We start from the raw sequence: 22001 nt of genomic DNA, 5'->3' as shown, positions 1-22001 counted from the left end.
ACCCAAAAAATTGTCATATTCAGAGTATTATTAGGAATGTCGTATCAAATGAAAGCATGAGGTCTACATTTTTCAGATATAAATTCTGATTTTGGTATTTAGTGATCAATAGACAGCAGGAGGGGTTACAAAATAATCATTTTTTTCCAAAAATGTGAGCAATGTTCATGACTCCAAACTAAGCAATTTCCTAATTATTGGTGTACATGTATAAGTTAAGCAAAGTCTGGTCCTATATACTTACATGTAGTACACATGTAAAGTACATAACTTTACAAAGGTTTTACTTTGAATTTTTCATTTTGTTCCTTTACACTGAACATCTGTCATTTGGTTAATAAACTGTCATTTCTTTATGAAAAATTACACATTTTCTTGTTATTTGTAACTGTTGTGATTAGAATGTAGTGAAACATTGTCAGGCAAAGCAACTTTGGGTAGGCCTATAATGTGGTGCTTTATCTCACTGCTCAAAATTCTACTTTTCTAATTACAATTACATGTAACTAAAGACCTGTCATTTTATTACCATGAGGACAACACAATGCCAGTAATACAATGACAAGCTTTAGATTCATCAGGTTGTGTGATGTTTGGATTACGTCGAATGAACAGAATGTTACACATATAGCAAGAACGTTAATTGATATGCTATTGAGATTATTTAACATACCGGTAGTGGCCACGCCTTTGCCTACCCACATCTTTATCTATTATTATGCTAATGAGCTACTCAGAATGTTTCATACATGAAAGTATTATTTACCAAAAATAAAGCTGACGCTGGGTAGCATACTCGGACTGCTTCATGTGTTGGGTACTATACCCCAACTCAGCTGTATTGTTTGTAAACCAAAACTCAAAACACACATTGCTATCGAGTTGATAACCACTATAGGTCACATGATTTAGTGGGGGCTATCGGGTCTAATGAAAAGCATCAATAATTAAAAGTGTTTATTTACACATTTGAGCCAATAATCCATTTGCTCAAAGGGGAGGCAATGTTACCTTAATTCCTCGTCCATATCGTCTGGCCTTGGAACCCTCATTAGCAGCTTCTGCATTCTTCAAAGCTAGCTGGTACATGTCTAACCTTTCCTGAACCAGTACTTTTACATCACTTTCTGTTTTCCTCTATGCATTCAACAAAGTTAACAAAGATGAGATGCTTTTACATAAAAACTGGGTAAAGATGAATGTTTAGATGACCAATTAAAATGTAGCACTATCTATGTAAGTCAGAAAATAAAACAATAATTGCCACAGTCAATCTGAATTAATAAAAAAAGGGTACAGGGATGCTACTGTTGATACTTTAAGCAAATCGTACCAAATGTCCCAAGATATCAATACAAAGGAATAACCAACACCTTGCATGACAAAGGTAATGCTGCATTTCTGTGAATAATTTGTCGATGTTCGCTATTGTATGGGACACTTTGTACCTACCTGTGGTGCAGGGGAACTTCTTGGTGATGGTTGAGGGGAAGGTTTAGGAGATGCCCTAGGAGAAGGTCTGGGAGATGGCCTCAAGGTTTCCATGTTGGCATCATCCTCAGACAGCATAGCTAGCTCTGCCTACATACATACATGTATAACAAACACTATATCCTAAGTTGTTTGTTAGTTTCAAAATGACTGAGTAGAATGTTACCATGAAAGATAATTCTTGAGAAATCTGTCTGTTCAATGTTTTATGGTGATGTAAAATTGTGTAAAAGACATTATGTATAGGGCGAATGATTTTCAGTTTCAAAAAAATGTATTCTCAGTTTCCCCAAATCTGTATCTCTGTTTCGAACTTCCAAACTTCCATTATTAATAAGCATTATGTGTGCAGTAAATGGTAACATACAGGTGGCTTGGCCAAGAAATGGTAACTTCACGCTCCTGTGGACAAGATTCAATAAATACATATGCTGTAGGTTGATAGGCTGTTTCTTAAACAGTTGGACATCAATCTGCCATTTTGTTTCAATAACATTCAATGAAATTTGGAAAGTTTCTATTAAAATGCGACTCTTTACAAACAAGTTTGTTATTAGTAAAAATAGTACACCCATTTATCAAGATTTGCCAGTATTCTACTTATTTATGAGACAAAATGGTCACATGATTTCAGTGTACTATTGTCCTCTTTTCTCTATGATTTGATCGTTCAACATGTGATTCTAACTTTTTTATCAAGGCATTCTGCATGCTACCATAATAAGTTTTATATTTCTGCATGCTACCATAATAAGTTTTATATTTCTGCATGCTACCATAATAAGTTTTATATTTCTGCATGCTACCATAATAAGTTTTATATTTCTGCATGCTACCATAATAAGTTTTATATTTCTGCATGCTACCATAATAAGTTTTATATTTCTGCATGCTACCATAATAAGTTTTATATTTCTGCATGCTACCATAATAAGTTTTATATTTCTGCATGCTACCATAATAAGTTTTATATTTCTGCATGCTACCATAATAAGTTTTATATGTGCAGTGGGCAGTAAGCAGTACTGTGTGAACTTGTGTATTAACCTTGATTCTCTAGTTAGTCTACAGTATGTAAATTATTAAATGCATGGAATAGCAATAGAAATATGAATACAGAAGCTACACAGAGGTTATGCGTTAACACATCCTCAGAGGGTAAGAGTTTTGTATCACTGGGATTGGCTCATGTGAAGTTTTCACACATTCATGCATGACCTCTATCTGCTGATCAACCATTTTGTCAGAACTGCTTGCATCTGTGCATGGAGGCAGTGCCACTGCAACACATTTTGAAACAAATTTGTTGATTAATCTTAAAAAGAGCCACGGGCAGAATCCCCTCCCCCCGACATTTTTCCCGATATTATCACAGTGCAGTTTTTAAGAGCTGCACCTCTAGGAATTTTTAAAGGAATTCTTTGCAGTCATTTTGACACAAATGTTGTGAAAATCGAACATATCGTCCTTGCACAGCGCCCATACTTTTTCCACTGCAGTGCTCAATGCATGCAGCGTGGTACATGTACACGTAGCCTAGAATTTCAAATAACCATAACAACAAAACCACACCCAGTGTTTGCCTTAACTTTTTTTTGATTGGCTAGCATGGCCAGCTGGCCTACGGTAGGTTTTAGCTGGCCCGCAGACATTTCATCTGGCTTTGATCAGATAGTCTGTTTCTACAAGAATCTGAGAAAAACTAAGCTACATTATCAGTAGTTTGATTTACAGTAAATTTCTCGTAATTTATTTTGACCTTAGAGAGTTTTGAAGCACATCCACAACTCCTACATGTACTTCTGAAAATTGTTTGTATACTTAATAACCCAGAAATCACTCTCAAAATTTCTTAAAACAAAACATCCTAAATATGCAGATATTCTGACAAAGCATTTCTTAATTTGAAGGAAATAATTTTCTACAAATTCAAGTGAATTTAAAAACGAGGACTTGTTTTGTTTAAATTTTGATGCATCTTTTTCGACTGCACTAGTATATGTGTAGCACGAGTTCACCAACCACATCCCCCATACCACAAAGTTGACCAACCCATTACGTCACATAAAAACCAATTATGCAGGTGTAGTTGAGTCTATTGCATGCGTGTGTTTGTGATCCAAAACTAGGAAAAAACTGCAGACAAAATAGGGCAAGTTTGATCAGTGGCAATGTGTTAACCACTGGTAATTTTCCCTGATGCCCGATATGTTTATATTAATAATGCATACATGTAGGATACCAGTCAAAATTGACCATTAGTTGACTATTTGTCACTGACTGAGCTAGCCCATAGATTAAGCCCATTTCGGACATGGCCAAAGCCAATCTATGCAGGTGCCGGCTGGATTTCGCTGGGCTGGGCTGAATAGCCGCCACGCCACAGCATGGCATGTGCTGCAGCGTTTTAATTGTCCACTGAATGTTGAGTTGCAGAACCAAATACACATACATCTATGTATTGCAAATTTATGGAAGCCAACTGCATGCATGCCTCACAGGGTATATGTATGTACTGCCAGCTGGGCTGGTCTGGCCGTATTTGGCGTGAAGATGATGGTGTGCTAGAAAAAACACCACAAAAAAAAGTGAATTTGAGATTGAATAACAGGAAAAATTGGGCCTTGTTTATTGGATGGGGAAGTGGATCTCTTTATTGCAACTGTATCAGCCAGCCAGCCAGGCCATTTAGGGGGCTTCTCAGCTGGCCAGAGGCAATTTCAAATATTATTTGGCCAACGGACCACCGCTAAATCGAACATTGATACGTCTGACTGAGTTCAAGCTTCACAGTGGTAATGATCAAAATGACAAAAAATCAAGAAAGGCACGATCGAGTGATATGGGCAAAAACAGCCAGGCATAAGGTACATGTAGCATTCACAGCATGTCTTGGTTGGAATATTTAAATCTTTGATTCATGAAATGAGACATGTCAAGCCTTAAAGGAAATAATACAATGTAACCGAGAAACCTTAGACATACCGGCAGAGTGAGGTAATGAACATTCTGTGAGGTTAAATACATGTACATTGACCACACATGTAACACCCAAGAAACTCTCTGATGCACTAAGTGGGATTGCAACTGAGGTCACCAGAGGCGGAAAGTGGGGGAAATGCTACCAAGATTGATGAGGATCAAGTTTGCAAAGAGAAGGACAAGGTCATATTTACCAGATAATCAGGGTTGTCTAGGTCTTCTTCAGTGACTTCATCTTCCTTGCCTTCCTTCGCTTCAATATCCAGATTATCAATCTGAGATGGTCGCACTGAAAGATCCATGAACAGAGTCCTCGTTATGATGCAATAAATATTCACTTCATACATAAATTTTAGTCCAATCAGTGATACAAACATACAGTATTAATGTAGGTGTACGTACCCAGTACATGTACATGTATGCACTGAAATAACAGAAGCTGAGTAGCAAGTATTGCCAAAGTGCTGGGTAGTACCACACATTACATCTTAGAACACTGTAAGTCAAGTCAGTATGTCAGTCAGGAAAGAAGTTGAGTAGGAGGAGAATATATACATGTACATGTACACGTACTTGTTCCCATGAAGCTTCACTTGCATGATAAATAGAAATACAATGCAATTGGAGAACAAGTAGAATGACAAGAAAAAAGAGGGTAAGTAAAGGTCTACATCGTTAATATAATGAACATCCTGCTCTTCATTTTGAGGCAAGATCACACTTTGAAAGACTTCTTTTAATGTAACAGTATTTCAAAACATTCAAATTCATCATTCTTTATGCAAGCTTTCAATAATGTAGCACCCCAGAGAGAGAGAGATTAGTGAACTCATACGTATACCATTTGTCTTTGGGGTTTCTGCTCAATGTACAGTACATTGAGCAGCTATTTAAGCTCTGAATAAATCAAGAAGGAGGTCAATTGGTAGGACAAGTGCAGTTTTTATCTTTTGGTGTTACATGAGTTCCTAACCTACATGTACATGTACAGGTATCTGACCTAATGATGCAAAATGTATCGTCAGAACAGGAAATCTTTAATACCATTGAGCTATCTACAACACACCATTGACAAGAAGTACACAAACTAGCCAAGGCCAGTTTGCATTCTGAATGAAAACGAAACACAAATCAAATATCTAAAGTCACAAATGTTGAACAAAATTGTATTTTGCTCGAACACATAGTGCAAAACATGACTTCCAATATACCGTACATTTATTTTTGTTTTCAGTAAGTTTTAACCAGCCTTAAATCAACACTTTACCTCTAGTCCTTGCTGTAGACCTCGATGGTCCTGCTGATCCATCATCAGCCATTAATGCTACCAGCTCAGCCTCTAAGGCGGAGTCATCTTCATCAACACCTGACTGTGGCATGCCTGCTAAGCTCCTCAGTTGAGATAAATCAAACAGGTCCGAATTCTAATAATAAAAGATGCATAAATCATTCCGAAAAAATCAATTGATATTACTTCACTGGGCAAAGTGTGTCTAGAATTTTATAACACTTACATGTACATGCACCTGTACCGTATACACAAGGCCAGAACTCTGTGATGGGATGCACATGTACATGTACCGTATATGTGTAATATGGCATTCAGTATAGTAATGTTGACAAACAAATTTGAGGGTATGCATGGATCATGGACACATGGAATCAGGCCCCATGACAGTTTTGTGCCTACATTTGAATAATTAATATTAAGTGATTTATGGTGTCTTTCATTGCTCCACTGGGCTACACGTACATGTACGGATGTAACGGAAAGATTAACACTCAACCTACTTTACCAAATTCCTTCAGCATTGCAGTCTTAGTAATATGAATTTAAAAAAAGAAAAGAGAACTAGCCCATTGACAGCTTCATGTAACCCTACCATGGTAGGAGGGAAACATTTATTTTTTGGACAAGTTTTGTTTCAATTTTCAAGCTTCTTAAAATGTTTGTATCTGTCCAACACTACGTACAAGTTCTTTGCATGTTTGTTTTGACATTGGCTGGATTTTCCACATTTTGGGGAGGAAGAGTGTTTATTGTACCATGTGTACAGACTATAGTGCCTCAACTCAAATTTGGAAGTGGTGTTACCTGGTTACCGTAAATTTAGCCACTAGTAGTAGCAGTACATGTAGGCCTTCGCCTATCTTTATGGAATTTTGGAAACCAATAGATAGATACCACGGTTACTAACCATGCTTACTTGTGATTGATGCTGTTTTGCATCATCGGCACCGCCCTTCTTCTTTCTCCCACCACCAAACATGCTGCCTGCTGCAGAGCGGGAATTAAAACTTAATAACAGGCCTACATACAAACTATGAGTAGCAAAGAAACAGGCGTGTTGCTAGCATCAGTTGTTTCAGTGACTTTCGGTAGTGACAAGGCCGACAATACACGACATAAGTTCGACGTACATGTACGTGTAGACTTGGTGTAGACCTATATGCATAGTGCACGTACAGGTACGGTCTAGACCACAGTAAGATCAGCTTTCCGCAAGAGCGCCACCAAGTGGTCAATGCAACGCTCAAAGTGGGTCAAAAGTTGCGAAGGAATAGTGAGGGTGCGCAACAAAACTTCTGCGTACATATGTAAGTAGTGGTCTGCGCTTGGCCATGGACGTACTCACACGTTGGGAAATCCCTACAACACGCGAACTCGTGACACCCACCAACTCGTACGCGAATTGGTCAACTGGTGCACCGACCAACTCGTACGCAAGCCAACAAGTACACAAAACGCTCGTGTTCGAGTGTATTGAGAAATACTTTCAAAATGTACTGTTATGTGCGATAGGGACATTTATTTTTAATTAAAATCCTATATTCGCACATCACAGTCTAGCATCGGAGACTTGTTGAGAAGTAGTTTCATTACGTCACCTACTCTGCATTCATTGTGTTCCTGAAAAAATGAAAAACTACCTCCTTTATATTGTTCAACTTTGGAACTACATCCAGGACTCAGACAAGTTCTGCTGGAAATGTGAAATGTGAACTTCTAGTTGAACAAATCGTCACCGTTTTCACAAAGAGACACTTTGGCCCCAAATCATGATTTTTTTTCAAATTTCTGGGTTTTTTTTGCAAAATTAACTTGATAGGCTATGCGATGCCTACAACTTGGTGTAATAATTTTTTTAAAGATCAACTAAACCGTGACAGCGCTTTGCGTTTTCACGAAAAGGCAATTTTTTTCCATAGATATAGCGTTAGCAATAAAGGGCAAATTCATGGGCAAGCTCCTTTCATGAAGAGACGAATTTTACTCTGGAAATGTAACAATTTTGCACCTGGCAAAATAGCACACGTTTTCCCAAATAGACAAAAGTGACACAATTTTTTTGTTTACAAAATAAACCATTTTGATTTACTTCTATTCTTTAAATTTTTTGTCATTAAGGTCCCCTCTTTCATACAAAAGCATTGCTAAAGTCAAAGGCATACTAAATATTGGGAAACAAGCATTTGAAAGAAAGACCCACTTCAAATGCGATTTTCTATAACAGTCTTATTCTATTGATATTAAAAATTCGTCCCTTAAGTTCGTGAAAAGACCGACAAAACTATAAATTTGAAAATTATAGTTGTAATAATACCACCCAAAAAAGCTCACAAAAAAAGATTAAAAAAAACAAAATTATTTCAAAATTGCAGTTCCCTCTTTTTTTCGTTGGTCCAGGTCGCTTGGAAATAAAACCTACAATTTTCTCTGAACTCTCGCTTCATAAATCTTGCGTATCAAAAAGCTTTCAGTCTCAATGTTATTGTACATTTGCAAAAAGCCCAAAAGGCTTATTCCTAGTACATGATCGCACTACGCATGCAAGTACACGGCGTACGAGTTCGTCGGCGTACGAGATGGTTGACGTACGCGTACGAGTTGGTAGGTGTACGAGTTGGTACCATGGTGCGTACGAGTTGGCATATACATGTACCTGCGAACATTGGCCAGTAGATGTGGCGTGACTAGCACTGGCGTGCTTAGTGGAAGAGCAGACGTCCAAACGCTGAACAAGACTTGATTTCTGGTTTCGTGGTTTTTGACAGTCGTCGGCCGACAAATTTTATCTCAATCTGGATAACTCGGCATCAGGTAAATAACATCCCTTCTCGCAAATGGCAGGTATCACGCCCAGCAGCGTAGCGAAGGCATTTTCTTTGGGGGGTGTGCCAGGGTGAATTTTCCGACTTTTAACTTGTTCGGCAATTTAGTCCACATAACGCTTGAAATTCGTAAAATATAGAGGGGGGTGTTTGAAGGGGTGAGTAGGATTTGCATTTGCAGTAATATTTAGAAATTAGCGAGGTTGGGTTTTTGGGTGATTGTTATTTACTGGTTCCAATCCATTGATTTATTTCACATTTTGATTTAACTGTTTTGAAAAAAAAAATCCAAAAAATAATGATCATTTTTGGAGTTCAAGAAGCAGCTCCTGTAAATTTTCTAGCAAAAGTCCATGGATCATCGGACCACAGGACGTTGTAACAGAATCACCTGTAAGGCAGCGGAGATCAGGATTCGCAGTTTGCCGACAGAAATTTAAACCTCATTTTTTCAGTTTTAGGATTGAACTCGACAAATTTATTTTGAAGTTAAACTCTCTTCTTTTGAAAATATAATGATGTGGCACCACCAAAAGCGAGTTCATGTACGGATGTTTTTAATGTTACTTGCTCATATATCACATGGAGGAATAAAAACATATTGGTAGGCTCTTCCAACGAACCAGCACGAGTCACATTTTTAAAAAAACTGAGTCAATTGACTGTGGAGTGGTAATGTGCATGTACATGTACATGTACGTGCGGAGCTGCTCAAACGGTTGTGAGATTTCAACGAATTGCATTTTCCAAAGATCGTCCGGATGAATGGTTTTTGAAAAATGGGCCCAATTCTGCAAAAATTCGGTTTTTTTTTAAACGACAGCACTTCAGGAAAAAAAATGTACAGATCGTTTGACTTTATTATGTACTTACTCTCCACGTGCGCACAAGTGCATGTATGTACAATGGAGTATGCATATTACTCAGTAGGCTGCGTTCGCGCAATTACTCGGTATCCGAGTGTGGATGCGCGCATTACCCTCAGGTCAGAAAGATACTCCTATCCTGTGTGTCGACAGGGAGTATACTCTCGCTGACCCTCACCCTGCCTGTCACCCTGCCCGCCTTCCGTTCGTGTGCTCGGGAGACTACTCAGTTAACACGAGTAGCTCGCTCGAACGCAGAATTCACGTATACACACGTACTATAGTACTGTACATGAACCTCTTGTATGTAAGGAAACTGAGTGGGACCACGCGCGGCAATCGCGATTGGCTACGACTCGGACAGGCACATATAAAATACACACAGGACTCCGCAACCTGACTTTGGACCGTAGGACGGGCAGATTCAGACAAAACTGATGTTAATCCTCAGTTGGCTAGCAGTTATTTTGTAAGCATTACACACCTCCAGGCAGCTTCAGGGAAACGCTGGTGGCCGACTGGTCGATGTACGTCAATAATTCATGACGTCAATTTCAGTTTCATTTGCCGACTGACCCTTTATTTGCCGACTGAAAAGAATTATTGGGGGGGTTCAACACCTCCCACACCCCCCCGCTCGCTACGCTGCTGATCACGCCGGTGAAAACAGCGACCATGGGGATGTACATGTACATGTACGTACAGTTGTACATCATGTACTGTACATGAACATGATGTACATGTACATGATGTCTTTACGCACGCACCATCCTAGCCCCACTTCTGTGGCACGGACTCTCGCTACTGCTCCATCCTCCATATCTAAACTGCTGCCCAAGTTTTGGAAGAGCACATTGGTACATATATTATCTTATCGCTCAGTCCGTGTAATACTAGGCCTATATGTCTCGACATGGAACAGCCGTCGAGACGATGAGGGGTCAAGTGATGTACATGTAATGTTCAACGACCTTATTTTAAAGATGGCGACTGTGAGAGCGAGCCCGTCGAGATTGAATGGGTGAAGGCAAAAAGACTGGAAAATACCAGAACAACGCGAGTGAAATCATTCAATAAATGGTGCTTAGAAAGCGGCACTATCAGACTTACTATGCATTTACAACCTCAAAGTCAGAAAGTAAAAAAACAGTTGAGTATTGGAAAACGGCCCTATATTCACGTGGGCGCTGGGCATGACAGTTGGCTTCTATTGGATAAATGTTGTGACCCAGTGACTGACATGCTTTAATTGGATTGTTTGTGAGTAATTACACTGATTTTCGAAATACAGTGTTGCCTTTATGGCATCATGAAAAGTAATAAGACACAGCACCAAATGGTGAATTAAAAGTTAGTACAGTGTTTATTTGTATTTTTACAGTTTGAGCAGACTGCTCAGCATGTTATTTCATATGTCATGTGGATAGGACATTTCATTGGATGACACATTACACGCACTGGAAACAATTGTCGGGGTAGTAGAAACAAGTTCACAAGGGCAGGGAAGGATGTGATTTTATCTCTGACTTTGATAAAGTTTCCAGTTGTAACACTGAAATGTTTATAATTTGTATATTTTGGGGGCTACATGTATTTTAGTTAGACACTTTCTAACTAATTTCCAATTGAGCCAAAAATACATAATCGATTGCCAAATATTCCAAACTTAATTATCGTCTACTTGGGTAAGTTTCATTCTTCCGAAGACAGGCAGCATTTCAGCAGTTGTGTTGCTAGTTGAATTTTTATGGCGTGCCAATGCGACAAAAATGTTACAGTCTTGTTCAAATCCAGGTGACTTTGTTTTTCTTTTAACCTCAAACTATGTAAGTTGATAAACTTACTGTAAGTTGTCCGCTGGGAAACTGCGCATCCGGGATCGGGAGTCGAAGTCGAGCGTGCGAGTATTGTGACGTCACAAAAGTCACCATGACGACGCGCGGATGCGCACGCAACGTGCCGCGCGAGACGCTCGAGAGCGCGACTCTGAAACGAGGGACGAGTGAGGGCGCTCTTCCATTCATTAGAGCGCATGGGCATTGTGACGTCACAATGGTTGCTATGGAAACAACTTAAAAAAAGTCAAAATCGACTAAGAAAACGACTCTTAGGAGAGAGGGCGCCCTTCAGAGGATCAGAGAAATCCCATTGAAACCTGCACAAAATCGACTTGTCGACTCGCCTCGCGGGTAGAGGACCCTCCCTTTTATTTCTGCACTGGGCCTATGAGAGAGCGAGAATTCACCTTCGACTTCTCGACTTCCCGATTATTTAGTTAGTGAAGAAGCCTTCGCTAATAAAACAATCCAGACGTCGCAACGTCGAAGTCGTTTCTGCCTCCTCTCTCTTTCTAGTCCCCGCCCTCATTCTCTCGTCTTTCTATTGCTCTTCCTGATGTGCTTTTGGTATCTTTCGAGCGGCGCGACAGAGAGAAAGAGAGAGAGAGCGAGGGATCGAATGAGGCTCAAGGAAGCGGAGCGGACTGGAGATGAGAGACCGAGAGACCAAAAGAATGACAGACGAAAAGAGAGCGAGACTAGAGTAACATCGTTAGTTTACGTGCATTTATTCTCCATTGCATTTCATTGCATTACATTCCATTTCATTGTATTCCTTCCATTCCTTCTTGACTTTTAGAGTAATTAGTTGGTGAAGTCTTCTTCACCAATAAAACAATCGGCTCGTCGAGACGTCGAAGTTGATCCTTATGCAATGCCCTGCTTTAGGGTACTATGCATTGCCAGTAGGCTTCCACAGGCTATTGATAGTATTCAAATCACCTACAGACAGAAGGCTATGGTCGGGAGTTATTGCAGGGCATTGCCCTTTCAGATACAAGGTATATATATAGTAACCAAATGACGAACGGACAAAAGGCATACGTTGGGAGTCTCTACGTTGGAGTGACTTCAACAAGGTTGTACATTCGTAGCTGATGATATGAAATGTATTTGTTTGTTTATTCTAAGAATAAACAACTACAGGCTTAAAGACCTAATACTAGCGTATGTCTTTTATTTGTTGTTCATGAGCCGAACCGTTCACATGAGAGATGCGATGAATACCCGAGCTGCAATGGAACAACCATCGGATCGACCCGTCAGACAAGGATCACCAGACGAACATATGCACAACAGGAAGTTTTCTAGATGGTTCAGAGCACCTAGTACGTTTATATTGGAGACTCCGTTCACAGACATGGATCAAGTAACTACTATAGACAGGACCGAAGCGGCCCAACTCGAATGGAGATGGAACTACAGAAACCATGATGGACTAGTGAGAGGAATGTACATGTATTCGACTCGTCTGAACGAATCTACTAGTACGAGGATCGATGTATTGACCGATGAGACATTATTCAATCCCTATGGAGGGATACTAGACTGTCCAACGCACTACGTATGGCATAGGACTCGGTGAGGCGGAGGAGATGCAAGCGTACCATTCAACATCGAACTTGTAAATTTTGTTAGGATTAAAGGATATGACAATCAACTGTTTACCGATGTTATGAATATGCAATGGAATCGTGCAACAACCGCAATGTAATGCTTTACTAATACTTTACATCACCGATAATGCAGCATCAATGATGTTTACATTGTTTAAATATGACTTGGGATTAAATCTATATTTAGTAACAAATTCACCGAACGACCTAAGGCACTGGCTGGGAGTTTTTCGGAGATCATTGACCTTTTGCTAGTGCTCTATATATAGTAACAAATTCACCGAAAGACCTAAGGGACTGGCTAGGAGTTTTTTCGGAGATCAATGACCTTTTGCCGGTGCTCTATGTATAGTACCGGATGCACCGAAAGACCTAAGGGACTAGCTAGCGTCCCTCGTTTCAGAGTCGCGCTCTCGAGCGTCTCGCGCGGCATGTTGCGTGCGCATCCGCGCGTCGTCATGGAGACTTTTGTGACGTCACAATACTCGCGCGCTCGACTTCGACTCCCGATCCCGGATGCGCAGTTTCCCAGTCGAGTCTTTCTATTTTTAGATTTTTTTTTCTGTATATTTTTTTATTTTATTTTTTTCGTCGTTTAGTTGTAAGAACTTTTGAATTTTTTTTTAATCTCCTCTTATAGCTAAGACCGTACCTACCTGTGTACAGCCGTTTTCTATACTTGAGACTCTTGTCACATGTGACATTTTATTTCATATTCAGTGCTTTGAATAAGAACACAAGTTTGGCAGCCGTCTGAGCTCCAAGCCGGTTTCTTAGTTTAGAGTGAACAAGTCCATACAAGCTGAACACTTGTTCCACACCTGACGATGCAACCACAGCAGAAAACAGCTTCTTTACAACTGTCAGGTTGTCTTCCTTGATGCCCTCATTTAACTGCCACCACTTTCTAGGACTGACTGCTTGAGTAACGTCCTCTTTAAACTTGCAAGCTTGAAAGGGGCATGATTTCACTTGGGATTTGATGATCATTGGCCTGATGGATGGCCACTTCTGACTGGCCTAGTGTAGCAGCAGTATCACTAAGAGACCTGCCTCTTTGGAAAGGATGAATGAGGTTTGCCACTGGATCAGCTTGTGTTACAGCCTGATTGTATCTGGTTTTGAACTTCTTGGTGACTTTCTGGTTACCCATAGGCAGGATCTTTCCCTCTAGTTCTTTCCAGATATAATGCAATTACCACATGCAAATTCTCTGCTGATCTCTTCAAGCCAAGGTTTGCCACCTTGGTTTGCCCTGTGCCGTCTATTTGTCCCTGTTTTCTTAACAGATTTTCAGTAGTGCAGGATACTGTAGTTTGTGATGTAGAATCTAAACAGTCAGACATGATATTCCATTGAACCTCTTGGGGCATTGCTAGACAATTTCCTCTTTGTCAATATTTTGCAGAAGCAAAGGGGTTGTTTCAGAAGTATTTTACCACATTCAGAACCTGCTTCTTCACGGTTGGCACTTCCATTAAGTTCCAAGTCTTCTGCAAGTAGATATGGGATGTGTGCAGAATAGTCAGTGACAGCGCTACCAATGTGGCAGCCAAATTTACTTTTAGCTTTGTTCATCAAAGTTGTTGCAACTTGCACAAGGCATTCAGCAGTGAGTGGCTCTCCAAAAGTGTCTACTTGCCACTACGAGTGGTAACAGTAGCAAAGATATTTGCAAGTTGGATGTTCTGATGAGTTTCATTTTCTAGTACCTGCATGGAAGGTGGATGTACCAGTACTACATGTAGGTGCTCCAGATGTTGATGTACATGTAGATGCAGAAGCTTCTGAAGGACCTGGCTGGTCAGCTCAGGTTTTCTCTGATTTGGAAATATGAAATGAAACATGAGAGAATTTAGTCTGTTAGACATGGCCTTTCAAAGACTTTGAAGCATCCACTTGTCCGTCCATCAAATGTCTTGTATTCTGTATGTGAATTTCTTTTCTCTGGGTTAGCCTCATATCATAAAGATTACTTACTGTACGGTATGTCTGATTTACATGTATAAAAATGTAGAGTGTAATTTACATTACGTAACGTAATTTGACATGATTGTGTTTTTACCATAGATAGTTGTTACAATTGTGTTGGCCTGCGCAGTAATTAGGCACAACTGTAACGAAAGATCAAAAATACTTAGGGATATTAGAAGCATACCTTCTCTATTCTGCAGTGGCTCCAATACACGTATGTCAGAAGGACTTCGTCTACCAGAGCACTTATCATATTGGGATTTCATACATGTATGCTTCACCAGTCCTAGCAACACATATCCAATGGCTTTACATGTTGCACGACACCCTGTTGGTGCTCTTGATGCTATTTTTCATTGTGGTACCAAATGGGATCATTTTTTCTGCCTGACATGATTACATACTGCCTTTGAAAATAGTGATACAGTTGCTAGATGCTGTCGTTGCTGATCCTGGGATTCCCAGAAAATTTGCTATACTTTCTTGGATTTTCTATGGGGGATTTTCAGTGCTGATTGGGGCATTCTGAGTAAAAATATGCAATACTTACCCTTAGGATTCTTAACGATTATATCATATGAATCCATTTTTTTGGTCAAAAGTGTATATGATTACTTTTGAGACCTTTTTTCTGTAAATTTCCAAATACTGGTATTAAATTACTCCTTTTGGACAACTGGTACACAAACCTTAAATCTTGTTTTTGGAGTAAATATATTTCTAGAAATTGTAGGCATACCAGAAATTTAAAAGCAAAAAAATTGAAAAATCCTATTTAAATCAAAAAATTAATGAAATATTTTTTTAAATAAAAAAAAAGCCAACCCTGCAGAAAAGTACATGTATATGTACATGTACTGTATAGCTCGAACCATAATTATAGCACATTTTCATGACCGACTGAGATCTTGTGTGGTAGTCTATATGTATTGTGGGGTCAACACATTGCTACAAAGTGGCAGGAACCAGTCTCCTTCATTTCATGCAGCTTAAGCAGCACACGGTTTCTTTTTCTCCGCTGCAAAGTTTGTCCATGATGCTTCATGTGCATGATACAGGCAACTAGGGTACGTGTGACACTTTATTAGTTAATTGCAACAAAAAGGTTGGCAGGTAGTCAGCTACATGTACATGTACGATAGGCCTAATTAATGTACAGTGTACATACGGTACAGTGCATTTCAACCGCAAACCCTTGAAATGCATGTACAGTGATTGCAATGCTGTAAATATTTTTCATATGGAAAATAGACCTACATGTGCATGTAGATCGCATCTCTATGTCTTTAAAAACACGTGGGACTTCAGACTTACTGTTTTTGCCCTTGAAATTACATGTATACCAGTATTTGTATGTGTTAAGCGGCTATTTTTCATTCAAACCTGGACCACTACCTGTACATGTAAACTTTGCTGTATGTATATTGGGACTGTTCTAAATGTACGTATATAAACTGTGTTTTGTGTGCAAATATGAAGGTCATTGTTTCTAAACAACTGTGTAAAGTGAGTGTAAACAGTTCTTTTTTCTCATTTCATAGACACTGCTGCATGTATACACCTGCCCACCTTCTGTTTGGCATTTTTGTGACCAAGTGTCATCTTTTCAAATCGGTAGCACAATTCTCCTTTCTTTGGACACACAATATTTTAACAGTAGCATTACTGTTTTAGCTTGACTGCCTACAAACCTTTTTGATGCAATTAAATAAAAAAGTGCCCTCTTTTTTCTCATCTCAGTACCAAAATACATCCCCAGTTGTGCTGATGCTTCTGAACAACTGGTACTGTATCTAGGGGTGATCATGATGACTCTTGTACACCTGCTTAATGAGCATCAGCCTGCACATAACTTGACTTTTCATCGCTCTTACTAATCTTTTTGTGATGATGAAGAAACAGTTGCAATTACTGGCCATTTTCACAGTCATTGATGTTAACTTTGAAATTCCAAGTTTGGTCTGTATTTTTCTAACCAGTGGATAGAATTCTCAGGTTTTTGGTCATGCAGCTACATGAACAAGTATTCTGGGTAAGGGAAATGCTACCTCAAGCAGCTTCCTGCATTCATATACACGAAGATATTTTCAACCCTAGCTGGAATACATGTACATGTAAATCCTACCACTTTGAGCATTCCGTTTTCAGTATTGTTTCTTATTCAATCACTTTTTATTGTTGTGCATGCAATTTCAAGTTGCTCTTAGATTATGGTTTTAAAGCACAAGGAATAGACCTTTCTGCCAAATAATTTTGACTGCTGATTCCGTTCTGGCATGTCACTGGGTGTCATCACATTTTGAAGTAACACTATCTGTTAACTTTTTATGTCATTACGTAATGCATCATTCTGACATTCAGAAATTGCAAATATCCTACATGTTCAAATTGTTACAGCCTCAACAAGCAGCCTAGCATACATGTACTAACACACTGTACACTGTGATAAGTGAGGCATATGAACACAACAATACATGCAGCTACTGTACTGCTATAATTAAATCTGTACAATGTACGTGTTCCAAAGTTCTACGATGGATCTATGATCATGTGCATCCAGCACAACCTAGGGCTGGTCTACATGTATGTCACTAGTGGGTGTGAATAATTATAATAAATACTTAAAGAAAAAGTATTCCCCTTTGAAAATGGAGGTTTAAAGACAGACTAATCATGTCAATTGCAAAATTCCAAAAAGATACAGTAGGCTGTCTATGGGAGCGGAGAATCATGATGAAGCTTGAAAGAAAGGTCTACCAGTATGGCTTTTGTCCAAATACTGCCTCCCATTTTGCAAGGGCAGCTAAACTTTGCACAAAGTTAATCTCTGAATGATAATCAACTTATGCCTTAAAATGTGTATTTGCTAAATCAATGTTCAAGAGGGAGATACAAGTATATTACCATTTACCACTTGGCAGTAATAGTCCTATACTACATGCATGTACATGTCATAGTTTCCAAAATGGTGTATTTTAAATAATCTTGCGTGTATTTGCATGTAATATCGGCTGACTAAAACCGACAGCAAAAATCTGTGACTTATACCAGTGGATGTTACTTTTCATCATGACCAATTTAGATGTAGGTGGAACCCAATTTCTAAATTCGTTAAATTTATATCATTTTTGTCACTTTGGTTTAATAGACACAAATACAGTAAATAACATGCCCAACCAATTGTATTCTTTGAGAAGTACTAAATTCCAAATTTTTGTCAGTAAGTTTTACGACTAACGATTGTTAGTTGACTTGTACACTGTACGACGGTGGTTTTAAGTTTAAAGCAATTCATGTTTAAAAAATTCTGTGCAGGTTCCGTAAAATACAATGTACCATTATCTTTTTCTTCAAGGTTAGAATTCTGACTGGAACAACCCTCTTATACATGTACATGCCGTTTGACTTCCTCAGTTGGCACTTTTAATAATAGGGAGAATGACTTCGGTGTACTTAAGTCATTGTGTTCTTGTTTGAGTTTTCAAATCTTTTCAAATCATTAGCAAAATTTCCCTTTCTTTGGACGGAAAATATTTTAACAGTAATGTTACCTTTAAAATATTTTGTGTCCAAAGAAAGGAGAATCGTGCTAGTGATTTGAAAAGATGACACTCAGTCACAAAAATGCCAAACAAGAGGAGGTGGGCAGGTGTATACATGTAGTAGTTTCCATGAAATGAGAAAAAAGAACTGTTGTCGGAGTACATTCTATATCCCTCAACAAGCCAGAATTTGGAAGTCAACTTAGCCTACATGTACCAAGCTATAATACCCTTTAAAATTTCTTTCTTTTGTGTTATAAAATCCTGTTTTATTTAGTGCAAGGATGGTGCACAAAGTATGTGTGGTTGGTGCTGGAATTATCGGTCTGTCAACTGCCTACATCATTCAAGACAAAATTCCAGATGTTGAGGTGACAATAATAGCTGACAGGTTCTCACCAGACACAACTGGAGATGGAACGGGGGGACTATGGATGCCCTACCTAGCAGGAAACACTCCAATGGAATTAATTCAGTTAGTATTCAGTTATTGTGATTGGTGTACTTGTGAAAGACATTATTTGCTTAGACCAATGGATTCAGCACACTTGCCCTACCTACACCTCATCACCAGTGTCATGATAAATTTGATAACTTAGTATTACACATACTGTAGTCATAGTAAAAATACCATGATTCCTTTCAAATGGATGGGGATTCGATTATCGAATATTTGAATATTTTCCAAATTTAATTATTTGAATGCAAAATTCATGAAAAGAAAGGGAAAATTATCTTTTGTTTTATAAGAAATTTGCACCATGGAGGCTTGTTTCAGGCAGATTTAAATGAAAAGTGACAGAAATCTTACTATTCAAAAAGTAATGTATTTATTAAAAAAATTAAAAGGACTAGAAATTTTCAACAGGGCAAGAAGTATTCATATCTTATATCTTGGTAAATCATGGCTAGAGATACTGGTAGTCCTAGAAGTGAGAAGCTGTTATAGTGACAAATCTACAATTGTTTGTGTTATTGCGACTGATGTTGTATACATGGTTTGTTCATAAACATTCTACTGGTTGTTATGACCAAATGTTCAAATATCCTATCAAATTGAAGGTTGAATATTCGAACAGTGGATTATTCTAATTGACTCTGCCCTACAGCACTACAATTTACAAGTAAGCTCTAAGGATGGATGGACAACTACTGAACCCGGCAGTAATGAAGATTGCGTATATGAGACAAGAATCATTGGTCACTGAATAGTGAGATACATGTAGATTATCCATTAACTGGCCTGTAGGCTGGTCATTTCACTTATCATACATGTAGATCTGATGACCCTAAACTTCTTGCCTTGCAGAAAATGGGGCAAAGACACCTGGGACTATCTGATCAAGATATTGCGATCCCCTGAGGCAGATGCAGCTGGAGTTTCCATACATTCTGGTCACATCATATATGAAAAGAAGCCAGAACAGGTATGAAGACTGATGTGTACAATTTATTTTGCTTGTACATGTACCTCCATTGAGACACTTGAGGTATATGTACAAGTATCTCTCAGTGAACTATGGATTGTTGAGATTTGTGTTAGAAGAGGAAGTAGGATGAGCCAGTGGTTTCACAAAATTTAACATAACCTTGCCATAGCCTTTTCACATAAGTTGCAGTGCTCTACAAAACAGTTTTGTGGACAATTGCACACTGAAAGATTTGCAAAGGTAATCTAGATTTCAAATGTTCAAATCATGATGGATGAGGATGATCATAGCTTTTTTTAACAGGTATTCGTCTTTCCTTTGCCTGAAACAGCACATCTCAAGTTTCTCCCAGAATCAGAGAAGCATTCATTATCCCAAAAGCAGTGCTTAACAGTTCTCATGTAAACAAAGTTGAACAGTGTTGAGCCTGTGCCGACACAATTGTGATCCAACCCAACAAAATGAGTCACAATTCACCAGAGCCACTTTTGTTTTGAAAGCTTTGAAACAATCTTTCAAAGTATAAATTATGTGAAACTCTTTAACATTGTGGAGTTTAGGGATGGGCTAAAAGTGTCTGGCTTTTGAGGGTTGAGGTAAGCGTTGGGAACCTCATCCCATCAGCATCACCTCTTAACTTGAGGGATTGTTGCTCATTCAGTTATTTGTTGAAGCTATATCACCTCATCTCCTTTCCAAATTCAGGATCCATTTTGGAAAGACATGGTCTTCCACTTCAAACATTGCACCCAGCATGAGTTGGACGCTTTGTTTCCAGGTTACCCGTAAGTCTCCAGACAGTCAGTAATCGACTAAAATAAATTGTCTTTGAAAATGTTTTCACAATCTATGCTACATGTTCATATACATGTACATGTACATTGTTTAGCTTTACTGTGATCATTAAGGCATTTTGACTTCTCATCAGGAAAAAAATTGCTGTGATTAGCAGGAGCATGCATAAATGTCATAGGGTGATATTAATAAAGTGCATAATGTCATATGAAAGAAACCTTATGCCATTTGTCTGGATGCAATGTAATTATGAGTGGTACATGTACATTGAAAAGTGTAATGACTTGGATGTCTGTATTCAGTCCCATTACACCATATTTACATGTATGCCCAGTAAGCATCTCACAATAAAATTAATGCGCAGAACATAAATGTAGCTAATATACATGTAGTTTGTTGCCACTGGTTACTTTCTTTTTAATTCAAGGCATTATCTCACCATTTACCTGCAAAAATAAATAAGTTTCAATGCGGCCGTTTCACCATAGTGTGCCACCAAGAGTTTTTAACGTATTGGCCTATCACAATGTGCAAAATTTGTTGACCCAATGCGCGTTTTGAAAGGGTCGACAAATTTTGCGAGTTATGATTGGCCAACGCGTTGCAAACTCTTGGTGGCGCACTATTGTGAATCGCCCGTATTGAAAGTGAATATCATGGGTAAAAACTGCAGCATTAAATTATTTGGAACTGTACATGTAGTTTTCAACAGATAAAATGACAGTTTTTATACAAACTGAGATTCAGATTGAACATTATTGATAAATTGCTTCAGGTAGCCATCTCAGCATAGCTGTGTAAAACATTTCACGGTACTTTGTTAAAATTATGAGCAAAGGACACATCCTTATTTAAGGAGCAAAGCAGTTGACGAGTAGCGTAGTATTAACTCACTAATATGTTAATATCTCTCACCAAGGTGTGGTGTACACGTGACAATGATGTTTTGCTTGTGTCTGAGATACCTACCTTGGCTTATGGAAAGGTATGTTGTGTAAAATATTTCATTTGTAAAACCTGACCCACAGATTCTTTTGTTCACTTTACTTTATTGTCACTTAAGAAAAAATAGTTCATATACAGGTATATCATAATAACTTGTGACTACAGAAAGTGGGAGATCTCATAAGAAGCGAGGCTTGGTAAGTATGGGCCCCTTGCAGTACACAAGTAAAGTGATTTTGCTGGTTATACAAGAAGAAAGAACATTAGCCACTTGCTGCTGAGTGACCCGTTTTTGATGTTTTCGAGCACCTAGGCTTTGTACACGAAGCCAGGGATCCCGAAACCGTGACAAAAGAGCTGGGCCTTGTAACAATTAAAAGACCGTGCTTGCCACAAAAGACTGAGCTGC

The 22001-nt window shown here is 38.8% G+C and overlaps 2 protein-coding genes across 5 annotated transcripts in view; one reads left to right on the top strand and one right to left on the bottom strand.

Annotated features, from left to right (window-relative positions):
• LOC110988166 (coiled-coil and C2 domain-containing protein 1-like) overlaps nucleotides 1-6960 on the bottom strand; it is a 39527-nt gene extending 32567 nt beyond the window's left edge. The window contains exons 1-5 of one of the 2 annotated variants that reach the window (XM_022251444.2): nucleotides 6681-6960; nucleotides 5741-5897; nucleotides 4668-4762; nucleotides 1453-1581; nucleotides 1012-1137 (exon numbers count right to left, since the gene is read on the bottom strand). In XM_022251444.2, coding sequence (XP_022107136.2) covers nucleotides 1012-1137; nucleotides 1453-1581; nucleotides 4668-4762; nucleotides 5741-5897; nucleotides 6681-6743 — 570 coding nt within the window. In that variant the 5' untranslated portion in view covers nucleotides 6744-6960. Of the gene's footprint in view, nucleotides 1-1011; nucleotides 1138-1452; nucleotides 1582-4667; nucleotides 4763-5740; nucleotides 5898-6671 lie in introns of both variants that reach the window. The other variant, XM_022251443.2, reaches the window with a different exon arrangement.
• A 92-nt stretch (nucleotides 6961-7052) lies between these two features.
• Nucleotides 7053-22001, top strand: part of LOC110988167 (D-aspartate oxidase-like) — a 44639-nt gene continuing 29690 nt past the window's right edge. The window contains exons 1-6 of one of the 3 annotated variants that reach the window (XM_022251445.2): nucleotides 7053-7071; nucleotides 8438-8575; nucleotides 18700-18897; nucleotides 19732-19849; nucleotides 20558-20637; nucleotides 21567-21632. In XM_022251445.2, the coding sequence (XP_022107137.2) occupies nucleotides 18707-18897; nucleotides 19732-19849; nucleotides 20558-20637; nucleotides 21567-21632 (455 nt within the window). In that variant the 5' untranslated portion in view covers nucleotides 7053-7071; nucleotides 8438-8575; nucleotides 18700-18706. Of the gene's footprint in view, nucleotides 7072-8401; nucleotides 8576-18699; nucleotides 18898-19731; nucleotides 19850-20557; nucleotides 20638-21566; nucleotides 21633-22001 lie in introns of those variants that run through there. The other 2 variants (XM_022251447.2, XM_022251446.2) reach the window with 2 other exon arrangements.

This window comes from Acanthaster planci, linkage group LG18, assembly GCF_054643075.1.
Source record: "Acanthaster planci isolate LZ-2023a linkage group LG18, COTS_SCS, whole genome shotgun sequence".
NCBI classification, from domain to species: domain Eukaryota; kingdom Metazoa; phylum Echinodermata; class Asteroidea; order Valvatida; family Acanthasteridae; genus Acanthaster; species Acanthaster planci.
The sequence above is the reverse complement of the archived record's forward strand: the minus strand, read 5'-3'. Positions and strand labels throughout refer to the sequence as shown.